Below are 25,620 nucleotides of genomic sequence, written 5' to 3' on the forward strand. Positions count from 1 at the left end.
AAGTTCTTTTAAGCTTAACTAACATCAAGATACAAAATATAGAAATGTCAACGTTCTAAAAGGATAATATTTTGTAGCTATAAGAGTTTTTAATTAAATTTATTTTTAAGATTATGACCAAATCCAAAAACTATTGGTAGATACCACCATAATTAAAACCCCCAAGATATAAAAAGGATTTTATTATCATTGTCATTGCAAAATACTATTTACAAAATGAAAGAGGTTCTGTTAATTGACTCAAAGAAATCCAGAACATAATGTACTTGTATAGACAATTCAAAATAACATCCTCTTGACAAGTTTTTGAGCAGTTCTTTTATTCCCTTCTGAGTTTTCAAATTCACTAAAACATAAACTATTGCTTACCTCCCTAGAGTTATCTACTATAGAACAATTTGTCAACTCCAACTTCCCTGTTAGATCAAGATGTAATTTAGAAACTTAGCAAACCATTCCCAACAATATCCTTTTTTGAACAAGTAATATTTTATTGCCCTTCAATCGCAGCACTCTTAACTGTTACTTCAATAAGTTAAATATTTATTGGGCACCCAATTCAAGTACTAAGTTTGGAAAAAATAAAAAGATAATAAGATCCAGATCCTACCCCTCAAAGAATGTAAAGTCTAATAAGTGTGGTTAAGAAAAGTGCATGAAAGTACAATACAGGAAATGCCATTAGAGATTCAGAAAAAGCTCTCCTAGGTGTTGATGGGACCTTAAAGGACTTCTATATTAAGTTGACTCCATTTTACAGTAGAAACAAAAGTATATACTTACTACAGTTACAAGGTGTTTGCCTCACTTTCCTAAACGTGAATGATGTTCGTAGTCCCCTCTTGCTTAAAGTTAAGTCTCCAACATCATTGGTGATAATTCCACTTTTTTGACTTCCAGATGCTTGAACAGTATCAAATTTTCTGCATGTGATTCTAAACAATAGTCAAAAAAAATTGCTTAACATTGTATTAATAAAAATATTTCAGGCCTTTAAAAATTTTAACTGAAAAGAGCAAATCTAGAAGAATTTATTACAAATATCTATTGGATTCTCTGAATTGTTAGACATTGTGGAAAAACAAAGAAATGAAAGTATTTAAGGAAATTATCTTCAAGATAATAATATTAAAAGAATGTACAACAAATTATTCCAGGGAAAATAAAATAACAAATATTTAATTAATACCAATTCCAGCACAGATGGGGCCAAAAGGAAACAAATAGATGGTAAATTTAAACTCATTATCAGTAACATATTAAATGTAAAAGTATTAAAAACTCTAATTAAAGAACAACAATTACTGGACTGGATTTTTAAAAATTAAATACAACTACATGGTGATTACAAGAGACATACCTTAAATATAAGCACAGAAAATTGTTGAAAATAAATAAATATATATATATGTAGCACACAAAATAAATATTTTACATATACTAAGCAAAACCAAAAGAAAGGTGATATAGAAATACTAATCAAAGTAGACTTTAAGGCAATAAAGTCTCCTTTTTACTAAATATAAAAACAGACATAACAGTAACTCCAACAAAAAGATACAAAATCCTATATATCTGTATGCATCTAAGTAATAACACAGTCTTAAAATACATAAAGCAAAAAGTAAAAAAAAAAAAAGGAGAAATAGACAAATACATGATTATCACTGGAGTTTTTAATATATCTTTCTCAGTAATTGAAATTTAGTTAAGGTTCAAAATTATTAACATCAGAAAACCATAGATAATGGAACAAGAAAGCATCTAATTAAATCTTAAATTGGGTAATATTGATAAAATAAATAAAATAAAGATTGAAAAGTAAAAAAGAGGCTGAGCAGAGTGGCTCATGCCTATAATCCCAGCACTTGAGGAGGCCAAGGTGGGAGGATTGCTTGAGCTCAGAAGTTCGAGACCCGCTTGGACAACATAGTGAGACCTCGTCTGTACAAAAAATTAGAAAAGAAATTAGCCAAACATTGTGGCACACACCTGTAGTCCCAGTTACCCAGGTGGCTGAGGTGGAAATATCCCTTGAGGCCAGGAGGTTGAGACTGCAGTGAGCTATGATTGCGCCACTGCACTCCAGCCTAGGTGACAAAGTGATACCCAGTCTCAAAAATGAAAAATAAAAATAAAAGTAAATAAGTACAAGCTATTGGACTGTAAGAAGGCATGAAGAGGATTCATTGGAGTAAGATCAAATTTTTGAATGAGAAAAAGGATTTGGTAGAAAAACAATGCCCTTTTTAAAGTTCAATTTCCACATAGTGAAATGCACAGATCTTAAGTGTAGAGTTCAATTAGTTTTGACAAATATATATGTGCATTTAACCACCACATTAAGATATAGAATACTTCTATCACCCAAGGAAATTCCCTTGTACCCTTTTCAAGTCAATCCTTCCCCACCTTGAAGCAACTACTGTTCTGATTTCTATCAGCATAGTTTCGTCTATTCTTGAACTTCATAAACAGTTAGTGCTATTTTGTGTCTGGCTTTATCCACTCAACATAATGATTTTGAGACTCATCCATGTTGAGTATTTCAGTAGTTTGTTGTCTTTTTATTACTAAGTAATATTCCGGAACACAACACAACTTATTAAAAATCTCACATCGATGGAGATTTTGGTGTCCGCAGTTTGGAACTATTACAAATAAAGCTTCTGTGCACATTCTTATATACATCGTTCTTTGATATACAGTTTTACTACTCTTGGGCAAATACCTAGGACTCAAATTGGTGGGTTTTAACAAGTAATAAGGAGTGAAATTGGTGGGTCATAAGGTAAGAAACTTCTAGTTTTCCAAAGTAGTTTTACAATGTTACACTCCAACCAGCAACATATGAGAGAGTTCCAGGCTGCTTAATTTTCTCACCAAGACTTGGTATTTTCTGAGTTTTAAATATTAGCCATTTTAGTGAATGGCATGTGGTATGAAATTGTGATTTTATTATTTATCTGATGACTAATAATGTTATATATCTTTTTATGTGCTTATTAGACACACATACATCCTTTTTTGATGAAGGATCTGCTCAACCCTTTTGCCCAATTCCTTGTTAGATAGAAATAGATAAAGACATAGATGTAAACATAAATACATAGCAGATATTTTCTCCCCATGTGTGGCTGCCTTCTCATGTTCTTAATGGTATCTTTAGATGAGCAGAAGTTTCTAATTTTGAGGAGGTTTAATTTATTATTTCTTAATAGTAAGTATGTTATTAAATCTCTCTTTAAAAAAACTTCGGCTACCCCAAGTTCACAAAAATAGTTTTTTGTGATTTCTTTTAAGCCATTTTATAGTTTTTCCTTTTACATTTAAATCCACGATCAACCTCAAATTAATTTTTGTGAATGGTATGAGGTAGACTAAAGGTTCATTTTATTTCCACATGGATTTTCAGTTGCTCCAGCACCATTCGATGAAAAATTTCCTTTCCACACTTAATTACATTGGTATCTTTGGCAAAAATCAACTGACTATGTATATGTGGAGCTATCTCTGGATATAATCTGTCCCACTGATCTATCTATCTGTACGATAATACTATTTTGATTATATAGTTGTATAGTTAAGTCGTAAACATCAGGCAGAATAAATCCCCTAACATTGTTTCAAGATTGTTTTGACAATCACCTTTTCTTATACATTTTAGAATCAGTTTGTCAATTTTGACAAAAAAGTCCTTTAGAGTTTTAATGGGAATTACACCGTCTCCATAGATTTTGGGGACAACTGATATATTAACCATATTAAGTTTCCTATCCATAGGAAACTATGAATAGCAATAATTTTCCTATAATTTTCAGTCTATATGTGTTGTATTTCTTTTAAAAACTTATTCCCAAGACTCAGATCTTCTTAGGCCAAGTTTTCTGCTTCATTTACTCTAGGCAAGGTTATCTCTCTATGGAAGTAGGCTTCTTCATATTCACAAGGAATGTGCTAAGCCTGAAAGATCTCAGCAAATTATATAAAATTATAATTTTTTTTTTTGAGATGGAGTTTCGTTGTTGTTGCCCAGGCTGGAGTGCAATGGCGTGATCTCGGCTAACTGCAACCTCTGCCTGCCCTCACCCCCAACCTACCCCCAGGTTTAAGTGATTCTCCTGCCTCAGCCTTCTGAGTAACTGGGATTACAGGCATACAGCACCACACCCAGCTAATTTTGTATTTTTAGCAGACTGAGATTTCTCCATGTTGGTCAGGGTGGTCTCAAACTCCCAACCTCAGGTGATCGCCCTCCTGGGCCTCCCAAAGTGCTGGGATTATGGGCATGAGCCACCGTGCCTGGTCTTAAAATTATAATTTTTTACTTAAGTTGTTGATACCTCTTTACTCTAATAAACGCCAGGTAATCTAGAAAGAGAAATGTTGACCTAAAATTGATTTGATCCTAAAATGAAAAATATAATGTATTTCAATTCTCAACTTTCATTTTGTCATTGCTATATTTCACTCCATCTGTTATAAGAAACAAAATTCCCAAGCTAATTGCTTTTTAAACACCCCAGTAAATCAATTCTGAGTACTAGAAAGGAAATATTTATGAGTCTTGATGCTATTTTAAATAGCATTTTAATTTCATTTTCCAAAAATTAATTTCTAAATATTGACCTTGTATGCCACTAAACTCACTTATTAGTTCTAGCACTTGTCTTGTAGATTCCCTAGGATTTTTTACATCCACAATAATGTAATCTACAATAAAGAATTTTATTCCTTTTTTTCAAAAATTTATGATTTTTATTTCTTTTTCTTGACTTCTCATATTGGCTAAAATATCCAATATAACATTAAATTGAAAAAGTATGAGCAGACATCCCTGACTCATTCAGTATCTTTGGAAAAAACATTCAACAGAATACCATTAAGTATGATGTCGGCTGTGAGTTTTTCATAAATACCCTTTATCACACTGGAGAAGTTCCCTTCTTGTCCTAGTTTGCTGGGTTTTTATCATGAATGGGTACTAAATTTTGTCAAATATACTTTTTGCATCAATCAAGATGATTATGCTTTTTATCTGTTATTCCTTTAACGTGATGAATTACTTTGATTTTGAAATGCTAAACCAACCCTGAAATACTGGTATAAACTCCACTAGGTTATATTTTCTTTTTATATATATTGCAGGATTAGACTTTCTAATGTCCTGTTAAGGATTTTCTCATCTCTGTTAGGAGAGATGTTGGTTTGTAATTTTCTTTTATTTAACGTCTTCCAAATGTTTTGGTGTCAAGAGTAATTAATGCCAGTCACATAAAACAAGGTAGAGAATGGCTCTTTTTAAAAAGCCTGAGCTAAAGGCAATTTTTTAGAGGTGAAAACAAGCAATCATTGCCTAAATTTATATTACTGTTACTCTAATAGATATAAATGATTAAAACTATGGTACTAATAAATGATTAAAACTATGGTACTAAACAAAGTCAAGATATTTTAGAGGAATAAGTCTCTTGAAGCTCTTGTTAGCAAACTAATTCCTCTTTTGAAGAGTAAGTCATTCTTTGTTATGGCTTTAAGTCAATTAGTTCACTTGTCAAAAGTTACATCTTAGGCAAAGGTCAAGGAGTTCCTAACTGCTTTTCCAACAATCTCAAATGTTTAAGAACAAGTAACATATGTTAAAGTAATGATTTATTTAAACATTGCTAAACATTGTTTTCCCTCTGCACTCAAATTCTAATCATATTGGGGCAATAGTCAATAAGAATATAAAAACAGTTTTTTAGATTTAAATAACAGTTCAATATAATAGAAGAGATATCTCAAGGTAGTAGAAAACAATACAAACTTTAAAAGTTAAAATAAGGAAGAAATTATTTCAAGTTTATGTAGTCAGGACAAATTTATAAATTACGAAGGAAGTAAAAAAGCTATATGTTAACAGATACAGGGCTGGCAAAGGTGTGAAGGCTAGAAGGCACAGTATAAGTTCCGAGAAAAGGGAACAAATTTAGCCCTAATATCATTGGTAAGAACGCAAATTCTGAAACCAGACTGCCTGGCTTCTGAGCTTGGCTCTGCGACTTACTGCTCTGTGACTTTGTACAAGTTACTTAACTTGTTTATGCTCCAATTTCCTTCAAACATAAGGACAAAACCATGGAACAAACTTCCCACTGTGATTGTGTAAGTTAAATGAGTTAATATATGTAAAGTTTTTAGAACAATGCCTGACACAAGGACAATGCTCCAGAAATAATTTAAAAGGAGCATTCATATAATCTCATAAAATAATGCTTCCTGGGGCCAGTCAGATGGCATAAATAAATGAAACAGGTGAACTTGTTTAGAAATACATTGTTTGCCATTACACACAGAGGATTAATTTTCATTTCAAAAAAGCAGAGTGTTCTGCTCATTTTTCTTGAAACATACATTCTCACTCAGTCTAGCTTTCTATCTCCTACTTTTAATACAGAAATGAGTTCAAGAAATACCCAATTTTCATTTAACTCTAAGATAAAAACAATAGTACAAGCACAGTGTTAAATGACAGCTGATGCTCAGCCTTAGATGAAGGAGTAACAGAAGGAATGGGAACTGTGGGGAACTGGAGAAGTCGGCCCCCACCTAAAGAATGCTAGTGATAAATACTTTCAGGTACTGCTGCCAAGCAATACTAAGGTTCAATGTTGTCAGATCTTCTCAATTTTTCAAGAGAAGCTGAAAATTCAAAATTTTAAGTGAAAGCTCCTAATTTTTATACGCAGAAAATTGAAAAAAACAAACTGCCACCATGTGGACAACTATTGCACCAGCCAAATAGAAACGCCTGACTGTGAAGTTTACCCCTGTGCTGCCAGTCTTCACTTTTGATTTAGGGTATGATGGCTAGAATAGTAAATTTAAACTTGAACAAATTCAAGTTAGATTGAGGAACCTGAAATTAAAATTACAAGGCAGTGTTAACTTTTTTCAATCCATGTCCCTCTACAATGCTTTCTAGTGCTTTTGTTTTTCAGCATAGAAATCAAAAAATTTTATCAAGGCTTACTTCCTGTTATTTATATGTATTTTAAGTGTATTAAATATGCTTTTCCAATCTATTCTCCTTTCTACTCAAAGATTCTGATAAACCTCTCAGTGGCTGATATACTCTCTCTCTCTCTCTTATTGCCTCTGGTCTCTTTGCCTCCTTCCCTCCCTCCCCCATTTCCCCATCTCCCTCTCTCTTCCTAACACACACACACATACAAGCATAGAGTCATGTTACAGGCAATGTGTATCAATGGTAGCCTTTAAAAATAATACTGAGGGTTTTTTCCCTGAAAATACTGCAGAGAATTCTGACTCCAGAGCAAGTATTAGAAATAAATATTACTATAACCTAACTTTCCAGAGACAACTCTATTAACATTTAATAGTACAACATGCTTTCAGTAAGAGAATAATGTGATCAAATGTTGTTTTAGAAAAAAATTAATCTGTACCATTACCAGAATAGAATATTTTCACAACATATTTATGAAAAGTAATTTCTTATTTTGTATTTGCTATAGTAATACTATTACTCTTTAGAAGTTTAAACATTAGTGATAGCAAAAATGCTTGAATCCAGAAAAGATAATGTCATTATCCTCAAAATTCCAAGAAGACCTCAAATTAATGGATCACATCATCATTTTTTTTTTTCATTTTAAGTGCACAAAATCAGGTCGTCATTTTTTAATGGCTCACATTTAGGACAGGTTACAAACTCATTTACATGTTCATTTCCTTGAATTTTTATAAAAATATGTCAGCTAAAATCTCCAAGCAGGACAGAAGTAATAAGTTCAGAACTCAGCAGTATTTTAAGGGACAATGCATGTAAATTTCAGCAGTGTAATGGTCTCTCCTCAAAAGGCCAAAGATGTATCCCTACCAGAAGCACATACTAATTTATTTAGATTTTGATTTAATCAAATAAACTCAAATTGCAGAACATTCTACAACACAATTGGCTTCCTCAAGAGAGTCAATGTCATTAAGAGCAAAGAAAAGTTGAGAAACTGTTTCAAACAAAAGACTAAACAGAATTGACAAGACTTAAACATAATGTGAGATCACAAACTGAATCCTGGATCAGAAAGAATGCTTAAAGTACTACAACATTTAACTAGCAATATTTGAATATGGATTGTATAAGAGTATAGTAAGAGTATTTTGTCAATGTTGCATTTCCTGAATTTGGCACTACACTGTGGTTTTATAGAACAGAGATTGGCAAACTTTTTCTGTAAAGGGCCAGAGAGTGAATATTTTAGGCACTGGGGGCCACATATAGTCTCTGTCAAATATTCTTCATTGTTTTTTTCTTTTACAATCTTTTAAAATGTAAAAACCATTCTTAGCTCAAGAGCAGTACAAAAACAGCCTGAGAGCTGAATGTGGCCCACTAGCCAGAGCTTGACAATCTCTGACATACACAATGTCCTCGTTCTTAGGAAATACACAATGAAGCATGGAAGAGTAAGCCATAATATGTGTAACTTACTCTAAAATGATTCAGTAAAAATAATAACATATGTGAGAGAGAAATAAAAAATGTCCCAAATGTTCAAAATCGGTAAATGCAGGTGAAAGATGAAAGAAGTTCACTGTACAATGCTTGCAACTTTGCTATAAATTTAAATTTTTTTCCAAGTAAAAAGGTAATGTTTAACAAAAATCAGACTATAGATTTATGCTCCTAGGAGTTTTGAACCCAGAAGCCTCAATCTGCAGGCACAGGGCATGGTCCCTGTGGCTCAGACACAGAAGAATGAGAAGTCTCATGAAGTAAAAAGAGCCCTGTCATATTTCAGTACATACCCATGGGTCCAAAGGTATCTAGATTCTCCAGTCATCACCAGCAAACTCCGACGAGGCAACATAACTGGCACTGTGATACCATCGGGGTGCTTAAAATCCATGACAATCTTGAAGCAAAGACAAAAGCATAAAGATGAAGCCAAAATTTCATATACTCCAAGGATAAGAATGATTAATAGAGTTTGGCTATTTTTCTGGGCTAACAGAGATTAAAACATAATAATGCTTAGAGAAAAGCATAGCACCATGGTTCTCAAACTTTACTGTATGTGAAAATCGACTAAATGACAAAAAAAACATATTTCATCCACAGAGATTCAGAATCAGCACATCTGAAGTAATACTCAGAAATGTACATATCTAATAATCAACCCAAGAAATTAGGGAGTCTCAGTTCACACCATAGAAAACAGCAGGGTAGAGGTCAAACACAGAGACTTTGCAGCTGAAACACTCATATCCTGGTTCTTCTATTTATTAGCCATGTGACACAGGACAAGCCATTTAACCCCGCTCTGTCTCTCAACTCTTACAGTATTTTATGTAAATTATATAGAGAATTATACAGATAATCACAATACCTGGCACATAGTGTAACAAATGCACAAAAAGTAGCTACTGTTTTTTTCTTATTCATAGAACTAATCTGAGAAGAAATAACTATTAAATGCACATTCTGGGAGAGAGATCCAAGATGGCTGATCACTAGCAGCTCGGGCTCCTAGCTCCCAGTGAAAGCGCAGAGAACGAGAGGACGCCACACATTCAGACGAATATTTGTTGCTCACGGACCAGGAGATTCCCAGCAGAGGAGCCTCACGGGTCGCCAGGGCGACTCTTGTGGCCGGCGCGGCAGTTTTGCTGGTGCCTTAGCGCGCCAGTTTTTGGTGCAGAATCCAGAGATTCCCGGGCAGAAAAGCACCATCAATCTTAACACCGCTATTTTGGCCGGCGCAGTGGACTGCTCAGATTTCGGCGCTGGGAATCAACAAGTTGGACGTCCGCTCAGAGACCTAGTTAGAAAGTCGGTAATTACAAAGACGACAGACGGATAAATATATAATGAAGGGAAGAAATCAGCGTAAAAAGGCAGAGAATACTCAAAATCAGAATGCCTCTCCCTCTACAAGGGATCGCAATTCCTCATCAGTAACGGAACAAGGCTTAATAGATTACAAGTGTGTTCCAATAACAGAAGCAGGCTTCAAAACGTGGGTGATAAGAAACTTCTGTGAATTAAAAGAACTTGTTCTAACCCAATGCAAAGAAACTAAGAACCTTGAAAAAAGGTTTGACGAAATGTTAACGAGAATGGACAATTTAGAGAGGAATATAAGTGAATTGATGGAGCTGAGAAACACAACACGAGAACTTCGCGAAGCATGCACAAGTTTAAACAGTCAAATTGATCAAGTAGAAGAAAGGACATCAGAAGTCGAGAACCAGCTCAGTGAAATGAAACGAGAAGACAAGATTGGAGAAAAAAGGATGAAAAGGAATGAGCAAAGTCTCCAGGAAATATGGGACTATGTGAAAAGACCTAATTTACGTTTGATAGGTGTACCTGAATGTGATGAAGAGAATGAATCCAAGTTGGAAAATACTCTTCAGGATATCATTCAGGAAAATTTTCCCAACCTGGCAAGGCAGGGTAATATTCAACTCCAGGTAATACAGAGAACACCACAAAGATATTCTTCAAGAAGACCAACCCCAAGGCACATAATTGCCAGATTTATTAGGGTTGAAATGAAGGAGAAAATACTAAGGGCAGCCAGAGAGAAAGGTCAGGTTACCCATAAAGGGAAACCTATCAGACTTACAGCAGATCTCTCAGCAGAAACCCTACAAGCCAGAAAAGAGTGGGGACCAATATTTAACATCCTTAAAGAAAAGAACTTTCAACCCAGAATTTCCTATCCAGCCAAACTAAGCTTTATAATCGAAGGAAAAATTAAATCCTTTGCGAACAAACAAGTACTTAGAGAGTTCACCATCACCAGGCCTGCTTTACAAGAGCTTCTGAAAGAAGCACTATACATATAAAGGAACAACCAATATCAGCCTTTCCAAAAATATATCAAAAAGAAAAGAACATTAACACAACGAAAAATTTACACTAACTAATGGGCAAAACAGCCAGCTAGCATCAAATGCTAGTATTAAAGTTATATATATTCTAATTGGATAAAAAGCCAAAACCCATTGCTATGCTGCATCCAGACCCATCTCACATGCAACGATACACAAAGACTCAAAATAAAGAGAAGGAGGAAGATTTATCAACCAATCAGAGAGTAAAAATAAACAAATAAAAAGCAGGAGATGCAATTCTTGCCTCTGATAAAGTAGACTTTAAAGTAACAAAGAGCAAAAGAGGCAAAGAAGGACATTACATAATGGCAAAAGGATCAATGTAACAAGAAGAGCTAACGATTTTACAGATCAACGAGACAGAAAATTAACAAGGACATCCAGGACTTGAACTCAGACCCGGAACAAGTAAACTTAATAAACATTTATAGAACTCTCCACTTCAAATACATAAAACATACATTACCACCTCACACCTATTCCATAAGTGACTACATAATTGGAAGTAAATCACTCCTCAGTAATCGCATAGCATTTCATAGGTTTAAATGAAATATTGGTTGGCTGCTCGTTTGTTATTTTCTTCCCTTATTCCTTCCTGTTTACATCAAGTATAATTATTGGTATAAAAGAGGTTTTCAATACCCATTACTAAACTGCATTCTAGGCTGGGCAAGAAAGCAATACTCTCATTCTCTCTCTCTCTTTCTCTTCCTTTTTCCTCCTCTTCTTTATTCTTTTTCTTTCTTTCTTTCAAAAAAAAATAAATAAATGCACATTCTGTTATAATCCATTACATTATATGAGATTTTGCACTTTTTTTTTTTTTTTTTTTTGAGACGGAGTTTTGCTCTTGTTACCCAGGCTGGAGTGCAATGGCGCGATCTCGGCTCACCGCAACCTCCGCCTCCTGGGTTCAGGCAATTCTCCTGCCTCAGCCTCCTGAGTAGCTGGGATTACAGGCACGCGCCACCGTGCCCAGCTAATTTTTGTATTTTTAGTAGAGACGGGGTTTCACCATGTTGACCAGGATGATCTTGATCTCTTGACCTCGTGATCCACCCGCCTCGGCCTCCCAAAGTGCTGGGATTACAGGCTTGAGCCACCGCGCCCGGCCGAGATTTTGCACTTTTAAAGTCATGCAACATACTAGAATCAGAGGCTGATAAATAGAGTCAATCAAAGAAAACAGGAGTATTTTCAGCAACTTTTCCTAAGTTATGCTCATATATTATTCTGAATAGCAACCTATAAAGATAAAATATCCAAGAAAATGTTTCTGTCCTAGGAATCCATCAAAAACCAAAGACTTCAGTCTAAAAATAGCAGCAGCTGGCAAATATGAATTTAAAAGGTTTACCACAGGGCTGAAAACTATTCCTTTAAGTGAACAAATCAATCCATTTGAAAAATAGATATGACAACCAACTATAAGTGGGATGAAAAGAATTTGGCACAGTACCTTCCTTAAAGGTAAACTTGCACAGTACCTGGCACAAAGTAAGCATTCAATAAATGTTAGCTACAATTACTGTTAATAGTAATATTAGCTCAAATTAGATGACACACATGAAAATTCTCTGTAAACTATAAAATAAAGTATACAGAGCTAAACTCATTTTCTTCCTTTCTAACCTATCCTTCCAATCTAAGTATGGAAAATAAAGTAAGGTGGTAGAGTTTAGTTTCCTAACAGTTATCAGTTCCAAATGTCTACATATAATTTCATATAGTCAAACTCTGAAAGCATCAAAACACTAGAGATTAATTCTGAAGTTTTTAGAGACGAAGTATATTGATACCTGCAACTTTCTTAAACTGTATAAATAAAAGATGAACCAATAAACAGATAGAGGGATGAGGAGATGGTTAGATTAGTTGGTAAAGCAAGTATATTAAAATGTTACTTGTGCAATCTAGGTAGTAGACATGTAAGTATTTACTGTACAGTTCTTCAACTTTTCTATATGAAAATATTCATAATTGGCTGGGCGTAGTGGCTCACGCCTGTAATCCCAGCACTTTGGGAGGTCGAGGTGGGTGGATCACTTGAGGTCAGGAGTTTGAGACCAGCCTGGCCAACATGGAGAAACCCTGTCTCCGCTAAAAATACAAAAAATTAGCCAGGCATGGTGGTGGGTGCCTATAATCCCAGCTACTTGAGAGGCTGAGGTAGGAGAATTGGTTGAACCTGGGAGGCAGAGGTTGCAGTGAGCTGAGCTCACACCACTGCACTCCAGCCTGGGCAGCAGAGCAAGACACGTCTTGAAAAAATATATACATATATTCATAATAAGTTATTGGGGTGAAATGGGAAAACCACAGTGGCCCATTTTAAAACCAATTATATAGGTTTCAATTTTCTTACTAGAAGCTAAGGCCCACACATAGGAAAGAATAATGAGCATATTTATTATTAGAGACAATTATCTGTGGCTTAAAGGAAATCCATGTCCGGATATCAGGATGAAAACCGTCATCATGGGAAAATATTCTAGAAGACTAGACTCTAATTCATTAAACAAATATTTATTAATCGTTGGGTGAGACATCAAAGGCTACAATAGTGAAGACAGACAAGTTCTATGCCCAAGTAGAAGTTACACATTTTGGCTAATACGCAACACATTTTACAAATGCACAATACATATGTATTTGTGAAATTCAAATATATTTCCTCCTATCAACAAAGAGTAATGATTTCCAAATAGGAAAATTTCAGTATAAACAAGTGATTATTTGTTTTTTAAATTTATTATTAAATTTTTTTATTAAATATTATTTCTCACAAGAGAAATATGAACATGATATTAATTAATTCAGAAACACTTGTCCTGGCATATACAAGCCAAGTTTCAAGGAAGAAAAATACACAACAAAATAAGCTAAATGTTATCAAGTATATTTAAAAATGTACAGAATACTGGCCGGACCAGGTGGCTCACACCTGTAAAACCAGCACTTTGGGAGGCCAAGGCAGGTGGATCATTTGAGGTCAGGAGTTCGAGACCAGCCTGGCCAACATGGCAAAACCCCGTTTCTACTAAAAATACAAAAATTAGTTGGGTGTGGTGATGTGTGCCTGTAATCCCAGCTATCTGGGAGGCTAAGACACGAGAATTGCTTGAACCCAGGACATGGAGGTTGCAGTGAGCTGAGATCATGCCACTGCACTCCAGCCTGGATGACAGAATGAGATTCTGTCTCAAAAAAAAAAAAAACTACAGAATACTTATTTTTGATGATTATTATTGATCTGTCCTTCCTGCTGCATCTTGCTGAGTACTTACATTGTAAAACATTACATTTTAGGACTAGTTATCATTAGGCCAATTAACTCATCCCATATTTTGTATCAAAATAAAAAAGCTATTCATTCATATATTCGAGAAAAAATTATTTTATTATTTTGTGTCAGACATGAAAATACAAAATGAACTAAATCCTTCAAACACACACTGTGGGTATTACTTTTCTAATAATTGTTCTTAAAAACTATTAAGCAAAATAATAAATGAATATGCACAAATCCTCTACTTTTAAAATTTAAAAATCTCAATGTAAAAATTATGTGATCAAGACATATACTTTTAAAATACATTTTTAAATGAATGAATGAAATACAGAAAAACTTAGAGAAAAAATAAAATACCCAACTTTCCAGAGATAACCATCTCTATTAACATTCAGATCTGTTTTTTCCAGTTTTTCTCTAGGCATTTAAAAAAAACTTCATTTTCATTTTTATTTTTTAGATACAGTCTTGTTACATTGCCCAGGATGGGCTCAAGGGATCCTCTGCCTCAATATCACAAGTAGGTGGGACTACAGGCATGCACTACTGCCCCTGTCAAAATGTTTATGTTATTGAACACACCTTTTATGAAATATGCTATTTTCATTTAATATTAATACAGTATAATAAACACTACTTATGTCTAAAATATCATTTTAATGACTGCAAAATAGTCTATCATAAGGCTATACCTTAATATTCATACTGTCAGATGTGTAAGGTATTTATAATTTTTATAATACTGTTTTCATGAACAACTTAAACTTTCATCATAATTTCTATCTTAGAATAAGAGTTATCAGGCCAAAGGGTATGAATAATTTGAAAGTTCTTAATATAGAGAGACAAACTGCTTTCAAATAACTGTACACTCCTCCTAGTAGTATGCGACTATTTGATCACATTTTCACCAACACAGGGACATGATCTTCTTTTAAAATCTTAGTTTCATAGATATACACCACGGAATACTACTCAGCCATAAAAAGGAACAAAATAATGGCATTCACAGCAACCTGGATGGAACTGGAGACCATTATTCTAAGTAACTCAAGAATGGAAAACCAAGTATCGTAAGTTCTCACTTATAATTGGGAGCTAAGCTATGAGGATGCAAAGGTGTAAGAACGATATAATGGACTTTGTGGACTCACGGGGAAGGTTGGAGCAGGGGGTGAGGGATAAAAGACTACACATTGGATACAGTGTACACTGCCTGGTTGCTGGGTGCACCAAAATCTCAGATATCACCACTAAAGAACAGATCCATGTAACCAATAACCACCTGTTCCCCAAAAACTATTGAAATAAATTTCTTTTTAAAAAAATCTTAATTTCAAAATACAAATAAATCATACATTATTGCTTTAATTTGCAAATAACTGCAAACTTAAATTGCAAATCATTCCCAATTGTTATCTTTTTATTATGGCTATTTAACATGCAGAAGTTTTTGGAGCCAGCTTTGCGGACATACAACCTGTGTCCAGAGCTCTATGTGCAGAAGGGTCCCACATTATGATTAATGCTCTGCTGTCACTATTCTGAAATTCTTTTTTTTTTTTTCTGAGCTTCTTTTTCTTTCCTGAGAATCTCCTTTTCTTAATTGATAGGAGTATTCTTCTGTATCAAACTGACCATTCCCCATCTTTTTTTTTCAATAGGCTTTTGGGGAATAGGTGGTGTTTGGTTACACGGATCAGTTTTTTAGTGGTGATTTCTGAGATTTTGGTGCCCCATCACCCGAGCAGTGTACACTGTACTCAATGTGTAGTCTTTTATCCCTCACCCCCTACCCTTTCTCCTAAGTCCCCAAAGTCTATTGTATCATTCTTATGCCTTTGCATTCTCATAGCTTAGCTCCCATTTATGAGTGAGAACATATGATGTTTAGTTTTCCATTCCTGAGTTATTTCACTTAGAATAATGGTCTCCAATTCCATCCAGATTGCTATGAATGCCATTATTTTGTTCCTTTTTATGGCTAAGAAGTATTCCATCATCTATATATACCACATTTTCTTTATCCACTCATTGACTGATGGGCATTTGAGCTGGTTCCACATTTTTGCAACTACAAATGGTACTGCTATAAACATGTGTGTGCAATTATCTTTTTTATATAATAACTTCTTTTCCTCTGGGTAGCTATCCAGGAGTGGAACTGCTGGATCAAATCGTAGATCTACTTTTAGTTCTTTAAGGAATCTTCACACTGTTTTTCGTAGTGATTGAACTAGCTTACATTCTCACCAACAGTGTAAAAGTGTTCCCTTTTACCACATCCCTGCCACAATCTATTATTTTTTTTTATTATGGCCATTCTTGCAGGCATGAGGTGGCATTGCATTGTGGTTTTGATTTGCATCCTGATAATTAGTGATGTTGAGCATTTTTTCATGCTTCTTGGCCATTTGTATATCTTCTTTTAAGAATTGCCTATTCATGTCCTTAGCCCACTTTTTGATGGGATTTTTTTCTTGCTGACTGAAATTCTTATCTTTGAACTTGTGTTAAATGAAGTCCGATGTAACAATGGATAATGTGCATGAGCAAGGAGATATATGCAATTATTATTAAATTTTTTTATGTTGTCTATCTATTTTTTATTAAATTTTTTTATGTTGTCTATCTATTTTTTATTAAATTTTTAATGTTGTCTATCTATTTTATGACAACAAAACACAAAAATACAATTTCTTCATATGCTTTCAAAGCCCCCATCTTGGTCAGATAAATATTCACTCCTATTTTATTACAGAGTTTCTGTTCTTTTTTACACATTTTAGCCTTTATTTCTCTGGATCAAATCGTAGATCTACTTTTAGTTCTTTAAGGAATCTTCACACTGTTTTTCGTAGTGATTGAACTAGCTTACATTCTCACCAACAGTGTAAAAGTGTTCCCTTTTACCACATCCCTGCCACAATCTATTATTTTTTTTTTATTATGGCCATTCTTGCAGGCATGAGGTGGCATTGCATTGTGGTTTTGATTTGCATCCTGATAATTAGTGATGTTGAGCATTTTTTCATGCTTCTTGGCCATTTGTATATCTTCTTTTAAGAATTGCCTATTCATGTCCTTAGCCCACTTTTTGATGGGATTTTTTTCTTGCTGACTGAAATTCTTATCTTTGAACTTGTGTTAAATGAAGTCCGATGTAACAATGGATAATGTGCATGAGCAAGGAGATATATGCAACATGCTTGTCCACAGTTCCTTGAGGCCCATTTGGGTAATGCGTCCACAATATCCCATGAACACAGAAAGTGTGAGAGTACACGGAGACTCAGCGTACACAGTAAGCCCTTTATGACTACCACTGAGTGAGTGGTTATACTGAGCCTCGAGGGGCCGCCAGAACTTGCTTCAAATGCAGAAAGAAGACAATGGCGCTATAAGAAACACAAGCAACGAAGTGTTAAGTTAAATTTTGCCTTAAGTTGCCTCCTTGTACGTTCAGCCTAAAGGTTTCTTCATACATGGTGAGCTGTAATGTAACTGGATGTCTAAACAGACTGCTACCTACTCTTTTACCAGTCACTGAGTTTTACCCAATAAAGGTGGCCATTTGTTCAGACAATGTCCAAATAAGGCAAATGCCAAGCTGTAACTAATCCAGCTGTTTCTATACCTCACTTCCATTTTCTGTATGTCACTTTACTTTTTCTGTCCATAAATTCTTTCCAACCACTCGGCAGCACTGGAGTCTCCCTTACCTATTCTGGTTCAGGGAGCTACCCGATTTATAAATCATTCATTGCACAATTAAACTTGTTTAAATTTAACTTGTCTAAAGTTTTTAACACAAGGAACCCTACCATCACATCCTTTCTTATTCATGTTACTTCCCTGTATTAGCTCATCACTTAACAGTGAAAATGATGATGTAGAAGAAAAGAGAATGACAGGCCAACCTGAAGGCTGAAAAAGCTCACAGTAGTGGATTAGTGCAACAAGCCAGAAATGAAAGCTGATCACTTATTGTGATATAAGAGTATAAACAAGGGTCTAAAACCAAGGGAAGCACCAACTCCCTCTAGTCCCATGTTTCTCCACTGAACACTGCATGCATCAAGAGTGAGGTGGATCATTGTGAATATGGGGATTGTCTCACTGCTGAGGGAGCCCTGAATGAAGCGCTCCAGCAGTTTTATAAGCTCAGCGGTCAGGGGAAGGGTGAGGGGGAAGGGCTACGAGTTGAAAAGTAACTAGTACTAAGTCAGAGTAAGGAAAATGTCTTTGAGGTTTCCAACTCCTCCCTCCACAAAAAGGCCTTGGCAGAGGTGCCTGAAGAGGACCTCAGCCAAAGACCTTAGATAAAGAGATTGAGGAAAGAAGGTGTCTAGGTTAGGAATGCAAACAGGCATAAGAGCATGACTAGCCAGGGAGGTCTCACCCCTTCGTTACAACTCCACTTAGATTGTAATACACTGGCTGTGCAGCAAGTCTACTATGGGGAGGGCAGCTTTCCCCCATTAGGCCACCAGGTAAAGCCTTTGTCATCGCCTATGGTGAGGCCTGAAAAAAAGTCACACAGGGTTTCAGCCTGGAGCTAGACTCCTCAAAATTCATAATTCCTTTTCCTTCCAGTCCTTCCTTAATCATCAGCAAAACGGAAGACAGACAATGTTCGCAGAAGGTGCACAAATCAAGAAGTGAAACCAAAATGGTTACTGTGGAGTTAGTTTTATGCAGTGTTTCCACTGTTCTGGTAAAAATGATCACAAATGTAAAAGTACAAAATACAAATTGTTTAAGTTTGGTGATTCCCAATAGCAAAGACATGGAATCAGTCTAAATGCCCATCAATGATAGACTAGATCAAGAAAATGTGGCACATATACACCATGGAATACTGTGCAGTCATAAAAAGGAATGACATCATGTCCTTTGCAGGGACACAGATGGAGCTGGAAGCCATTATCTTCAGCAAACTAACACAGGAACCAAAAATCAAAGCTACATATTCTCACTGAGTAATGAGAACACATGGACACACTGAGGGGAACAACACACACTGGGGCCTATTGGAGGGGTGTGGTGGGGAAGGGAGAGCATCAGGAAGAATAGCTAATAGATGCTGGGCTTCATACCTGGGTGATGGGATGATCTGTGCAGCAAACCACCACGGCACATGTTTACCTATGTAACAAACCTGTATATCCTGCACATGTACCTCTGAACTTAAAAGTGGAAGACAAAAAAAAAAAAGTTTGATGACTCCACACATGAGTTACATGTTCTTACATTTGTGTTTAAAACTAGTGTCACACAGTATGAAGACAAATGGTAAAATTCATGCCAATAATTCAAAATTTAGATTTCTTTACACTGATGGCATTAAATAGAAAATAAAAACCACCCTGATAAGATGAGAAAGACCACAGAAGGAAAAGCTTTATACTTTAGCACCTTCCTGGTCCATTTTCCTATGTTTTGAATAAGGAGTCTACATTTTCATTTGGAATTGGGCCAGCCCCACAATTTATATAGCTGGCCTTGGAAGTTCTGCATTTTTTTAATGTTGTCTATCTATTTTATGACAACAAAACACAAAAATACAATTTCTTCATATGCTTTCAAAGCCCCCATCTTGGTCAGATAAATATTCACTCCTATTTTATTACAGAGTTTCTGTTCTTTTTTACACATTTTAGCCTTTATTTCTCTGAGACTTATTTTGGCATAAAATTTGACAGTATAGTCTTTTAAAATTTAAAGATATAATTTTATTTATAAAATAAAATGTAGACTTCCTATGAAAATTATTCTTAGCACATTCCATCATCAAATCAGGTATTTTCAGTATCATCATATTTAAAGTATCTGTACCTTAACTAAATGCTTGTTAAAAGACCAAAAAATAAAAAAGACTTTTAAAAAACGTTCAATCAATAAAGTTCCCCTGAAACTGCTGAATCATTCTGCTATGTGACAATTTTGCTCCACAGGATCTTTTTCCAATTACTCTTTTTTGGTTTTAGTTATTTTCTCTGTTTTCTGAGATGGCAGAGTCGATAAAGATCATGTGCCCAGCAAGCTTACAGGGCATGAATGAGGATAATGTTCAGTCCTAAGCAAACAAAAAGTTGAGACATTCTCACCTTATACAACTTTTACACATCTAAAATACAATAGAACAAAAATCTCAGACACAGTTAACAATCTATCAACCAAGAAAAGTTAACATTCATAACAGAAAAGCACCTGAAGGAATAAACAGATCTCCATGTTGGCTAAACAGGATAAAGAAGAATATATTGCTACTGTGAACACGTCTGAGAAAGAAGACAAATTTAATCCTGAACCTTAATGGTTAGAAAGAGGCCGAGATCATTAACGTTTTTAGGGAAATTCCTAAAGAACATCTGGACAAATGACAATATGATGTGAAAAATGATGTGTGATTCATAGAGAATGATCAAAGTTAAGAGTGGACAACTTACTATATTTAACTAGAGAAAATATTTTATAGCTGAAAGTCCACTTGTTTCGCACAATCCACCAAACAAAAATATTCTATAGTTGTGCTAACAATTTCATTTGACCCAAATGAAATAAGAGTTTGCTTTTTATTTTAAACAGCAAAGAGAAAATTCCATAAAAGGTGATACCCCTAGAAGTATACTTTGCTAAGCTGAAGAGTAACTGGAAGAAAAGCTAGCTGATATGCCATATTTTTCCAGGGCTGAGGAATTGATAGTAATTTTGCCCTGGAGACACCTTGGAGACTAATGGCTGATGCCAGTGGCCTTTAAACCTTCTACCTACACCATATGGCCCGCTTCTTTAGAACAGGTTAAAAGCAAGGCCCACCACAAACCTGTTTCCCTTCCCTGATTCCTGCTGGAAAGAGATGTTTAAAAAATAACAACAACAAAAGCAAAAACAGAAAACAACCTCCACACACAGGAGACTTAAATCCATCGCCTAAATTTCTTGAAAGTTAAAATCCCAAAATTACAAAGTCCTGTGAAACTCTAAGGAAAAGTGGCAATGTCACCAACACATTTTGTAATCAACATACAGGAACTACCACTTGAAAGAGACTGAAAGAAAACAAGTTCTACTCCCTTGTCCTGCAGCCAGCAGCAACCGTATAAGGTACAAGCCTCAATAATCTGGTCATGACAGGAGAAAAACTGCACATATTAGCACAGGGTGGTGCCCTATGGCATCAAAGAGCAGGCGCTGAAGTGTTACGGGCAGCAGCTAAATATTACTGTGTTCCAAAGGCACTTAGTTCTCATTGCTACTGAGAGAAAATGAGAGGCAGAACACCATTTAATGCTTCTGGTGTAGAAGCTTTCCTAGTTGATCAGGTACGATGCACACATTTAGAGTATATATCTGGGAATGTGCCTGCAGTAATGCATATGTGAAATAGGCAAAATTAGATTCAGCAAAAGCTTTAAAAGAAAACACCACAAAAAAAATCTACCGTAAAGCAAAAGTCGGCAAATTCCACCTTTCAAATACAACCTTGACTTCCAAAACTAGGTCTCAGCTGCTGAACAAATAAATTCTGCCCTCTCTTTCTCTTTATCCCCAAATACAGATGACTTTGAACTGTTTTGTCTAGCTGAGCTCAAGTATAATGTAAAATAAAAATAAAACGCATCTTTTTAGCTAATGGTCTAGACACTATCAAATGGCACAATAGAGAACAAAATATATGTTGCGTAACTGGAAAATAAGCTAAAAAAGAAAATGCTAAATTGGAGACACTTTAGCCACCATTGCATATTCAATATTATAAATGCTTAGCTTAAATGCCTAACAGATGATATGCTATGTTTATCTGTTTACACTGAGACCACTTGCTTTGAGTTCTCACTTATCATATACCATGGCTTCATTTATTTCCTTCATTTGTTTGCAGGAACTATGAAGTGAAATTCACCACCATTCAAAAACGGGCTCACAAACCACTTCAATAAAATTAAGTTTTACTTTATAATATGAAAAGGTTATAGAGGTAGTGAAATATTTTAGCTTAAAGAATATTTTAAATTGTATCTGTTTACTTGTTAGATTCTGTCTAGTACAACATTCAACAAATATTTTTGAACAAATGAATGAATTCATCATAAATAATGTATTTTTACAAATAGGGTGGTGTATATTATATATTTGGACAGAAGACTTTCTAAATTGTATTTGTTTATTCTCTAGGCTTTCCTCAAACAAAATAAACCATCAGATTCAAAAAAAACAGACTGACAGCTAGATTAATAACAGTCATGGGTATATCTATTCCTGAGGCCCTAGATTACACCCCATGAGGAAAAGTTCACTTAATATAGCATCTACCACAGTCTCTAGCATAGAATAGTTAGCTGCTGGCAGTGATGATCATGGCAATGGTAATGTTAATGGTCAAAGGAATAGAAGCCATAGTAGCTACTGTTCCTATTACCAACTGCGTATCAACTCCCTACAACAATTAAAATGCAAGTATTCCATGTTCAACTTAAGACAGAAAGCACCAAAATTTTCTCCATGGTCAATTAAAAGTTATTAATAGGGATAAGCTAAAACCCAAGTCCCCCAACTTGCCCAATGTTTAATTCAGCCCTGGTACAAACATCTCAGGATTTGAAACCAATATACATAGCCTTTAACTTCTTCAGTTTCTAGCAATGCACTGGAATATTTAACTTAATAATGATTAGAACTGCCATTGGGGGCCTATATTCATTTCTATTTATTCTTTGTCTTAAAGAATAAATCTAAAATCCCACTGCCCTTGGAGCTGATATCATACAACCTCAGCATTTCAGCATTTTCTAACTCAATGGTATAAAATCCTAAGTAACACAATCACCTGTGAGCTTTCTGTAAATATAGAAAGCCAGCCTCCTCTCAGACATTCTGAATCAGAATAAGACACAGTACCTGCTCTGGAAAAAGACAGCCTAGCAGGGGGAACAAAAAAAAAACCCACAGGACCTCAAATACTCTAATATCAGAAATAGGCTATAAAACAAAGATGCTTACCATTTTAAAGATATAAATGCTAAGCTTGAACATTGCAGCAAGGAACAGAAATGATTAAGAAAAAAAAAGAGACCCTGTAGATATAAAGAAAAATCAAACATTCTAAAACAGAAAAATGCCATAACTGAAATTAGGATATCAATGAATGAGCTTAACAGCATGTTAACACAGCAAAATAAAGAACTAGTGACAGAAGAGACTATTTGGAGTAAAGCATGGAGAGACAAAAGATAGAAAACACAGAAGACAGCATAAGTAAAATAAAAAAAATACAGAAAAAAGGTAAATGAAGAAAGGATGGGAACAAGGGCAAAATCTACAGAAGCAATGACTAAGCATTTTCCAAAAGTGATGGAAAAACTCAATCTACAGATTAAAGAAACCCAGTAATTCCCAAGTGGAATAAACAAGCCCATCAAAATAAGCAGAATAAGCAGGATCATAAAAACACAACAAAAGATAAAAGAAAAAAATCTTAAGAACCTAGAGAAATAAACAAAAATCACCCTCAAATGTAACAAGAGCAATAACATAAGCCACAAAAAAGTAAATGAAATCTTTAGTGCATGAGGAAAATTTAGTGCACGAGGAAACTTTTGGGAATGATGGATATGTTTATTATCTTGAGCATGGTAAAGGTTTCTTGAGCATTTATTAACTACGTGCAGCTCATGGTATTCCAATTACATCTCCACAAAGCAGTTTTTAACAGAAAACATGGGATGCAATAAAGAATTACTTAGAAGCAAAATTTATTATCATAGCATGTCAAGAATATTTGACACCAGCCAGGTGTGGTAGCTCATGCCCATAATCCCAGCACCTTGGGAGGCCAAGGTAAGGCAGATTGCTTGAGCCTAGGAGTTTAACACCCGCTTGGGCAACATGGTGAAACCTTGTTTCTACAAAAAATACAAAAATTAGCTTGGTGTGGTGGCTCAGGCCTGCAGTCCCAGCTACTGGGACAGCTAAGGTGGGTGGGTCACTCGAACCCGGGAGGTCAAGGCTGCATTGAGCCATGAGTGTGCCACTGCACTCCAGCCTGGGGGACGGACAAGACCCTGTATCCAAAAAAAAAAAGGAATATTTTGCCATGTTCTGAATTGATCAACTGGTAGACAGTGTGGTCATTAACCAGACCAGGAAACCCAGAGAGAGCAAAGATTTTGTTGTGCATGGGAGAATGACACTGGGAGGTGAATGGCTGACAACAAAAATGATGAGCTCTGATATGGGCAAATTAAAATGCCTTTTAGAATGTGGGATATTCAGGTCTAATATCTAAGGGGAAAAAAATCAAGGTTGAAAGTATTTCTGTATCCCCCAGAATGCCCAGGACAACGCTGGTCACATAGTGAAACTCTTTTAACCACCATTCATTTAACCAACCAACATGCTCCACTTCTTCTATAATGCATACTCATCCCTGAATATTTGTTGATGATAGACAACTCTCCAATATGTTCATGCATTTCTATTCTCACCAATAGAGCTATACACTTAACAAGTCAAATTGTGTATGTTCCCAAATCTCCGTGTCAGTTACCCTTATCACTGTAATTATTTAATATTATAGAAATGAATGAAAATTGAGAAAAGACAGCCTTCTTCTATAGAAACCAAGTTGAATATTGTAGAATGACTCAATAAAGATAAAAAAAAAAATAAATATAATGTTACAACATATGTGAAAATTTGATAATAAAATATTGGAAATAAAAACATCAAAATGTAAAACCCCACACTCAGATGGTTTCATGAATGTTTTTAAATGTTTGCTTCACTTTAAAGAAATGAAACTGGAAAGACAAAGCAGACTGTGGCCCCTCACAGAAACAAAGACCTTAGCCCCACCACAAAATATTGATGAGTGAATTTGTATGTGTTAAGATAAAATGTCTGCAGTATGCATGTATCTTTTATTATTATTATTCCCTAACTTAAGTGCAGCCAACTAGTAGTTTCAACTACATAACCTAAGCGGGTTTCTACTGTAGTTTTCTGAACTCCACTGATTTTTCTAGACTTTATTCTAATTCTACAATCTAGCTAGAGTGATATAATGCTGCTTTCTTGCTTCAAAGTAAATGCACATAGTTCTAACTGAAAAGATAGAAGAATCAATACTCTAAAGGCTCCAAATACAGCAGAATGTTCTATTTTATGATGTCATGCCATGAAACAGACTCTGTTAGCCGACTGCTGGCTGAAACAGGTGTATTTCTTTGCCATTTTACTGAAGGGCCTTGAATAAAGGAGCTTCTACTCCACAGAAAGAAGATAAAGAGTGCATGTTAAGAACTGTCAGCACTGAGTCTTATTTGCCCAGTTTATGTAAAAGGGAATGCTGGCTTCCAAGAAATCCTGAAAGATGATAAAATTACACAAAGATAGGAGAATCTTCATAACAC

The 25,620-nt window shown here is 35.2% G+C and overlaps 1 protein-coding gene across 1 annotated transcript in view; it reads right to left on the reverse strand.

Annotated features, from left to right (window-relative positions):
• Window positions 1-25,620, reverse strand: part of ALKBH8 (alkB homolog 8, tRNA methyltransferase) — a 69,855-nt gene that overhangs the window by 22,966 nt on the left and 21,269 nt on the right. Inside the window, exons 8-9 of the mRNA XM_021670809.2 lie at window positions 8,815-8,921; window positions 784-935 (exon numbers count right to left, since the gene is read on the reverse strand). Coding sequence (XP_021526484.2) covers window positions 784-935; window positions 8,815-8,921 — 259 coding nt within the window. The remainder of the gene's footprint in view (window positions 1-783; window positions 936-8,814; window positions 8,922-25,620) is intronic.

The sequence above is a fragment of the Aotus nancymaae genome, unplaced genomic scaffold (genome assembly GCF_030222135.1).
Source record: "Aotus nancymaae isolate 86718 unplaced genomic scaffold, 86718_ANA_hifiasm-v0.15.2.pri h1tg000012l, whole genome shotgun sequence".
NCBI lineage: Eukaryota > Metazoa > Chordata > Mammalia > Primates > Aotidae > Aotus > Aotus nancymaae.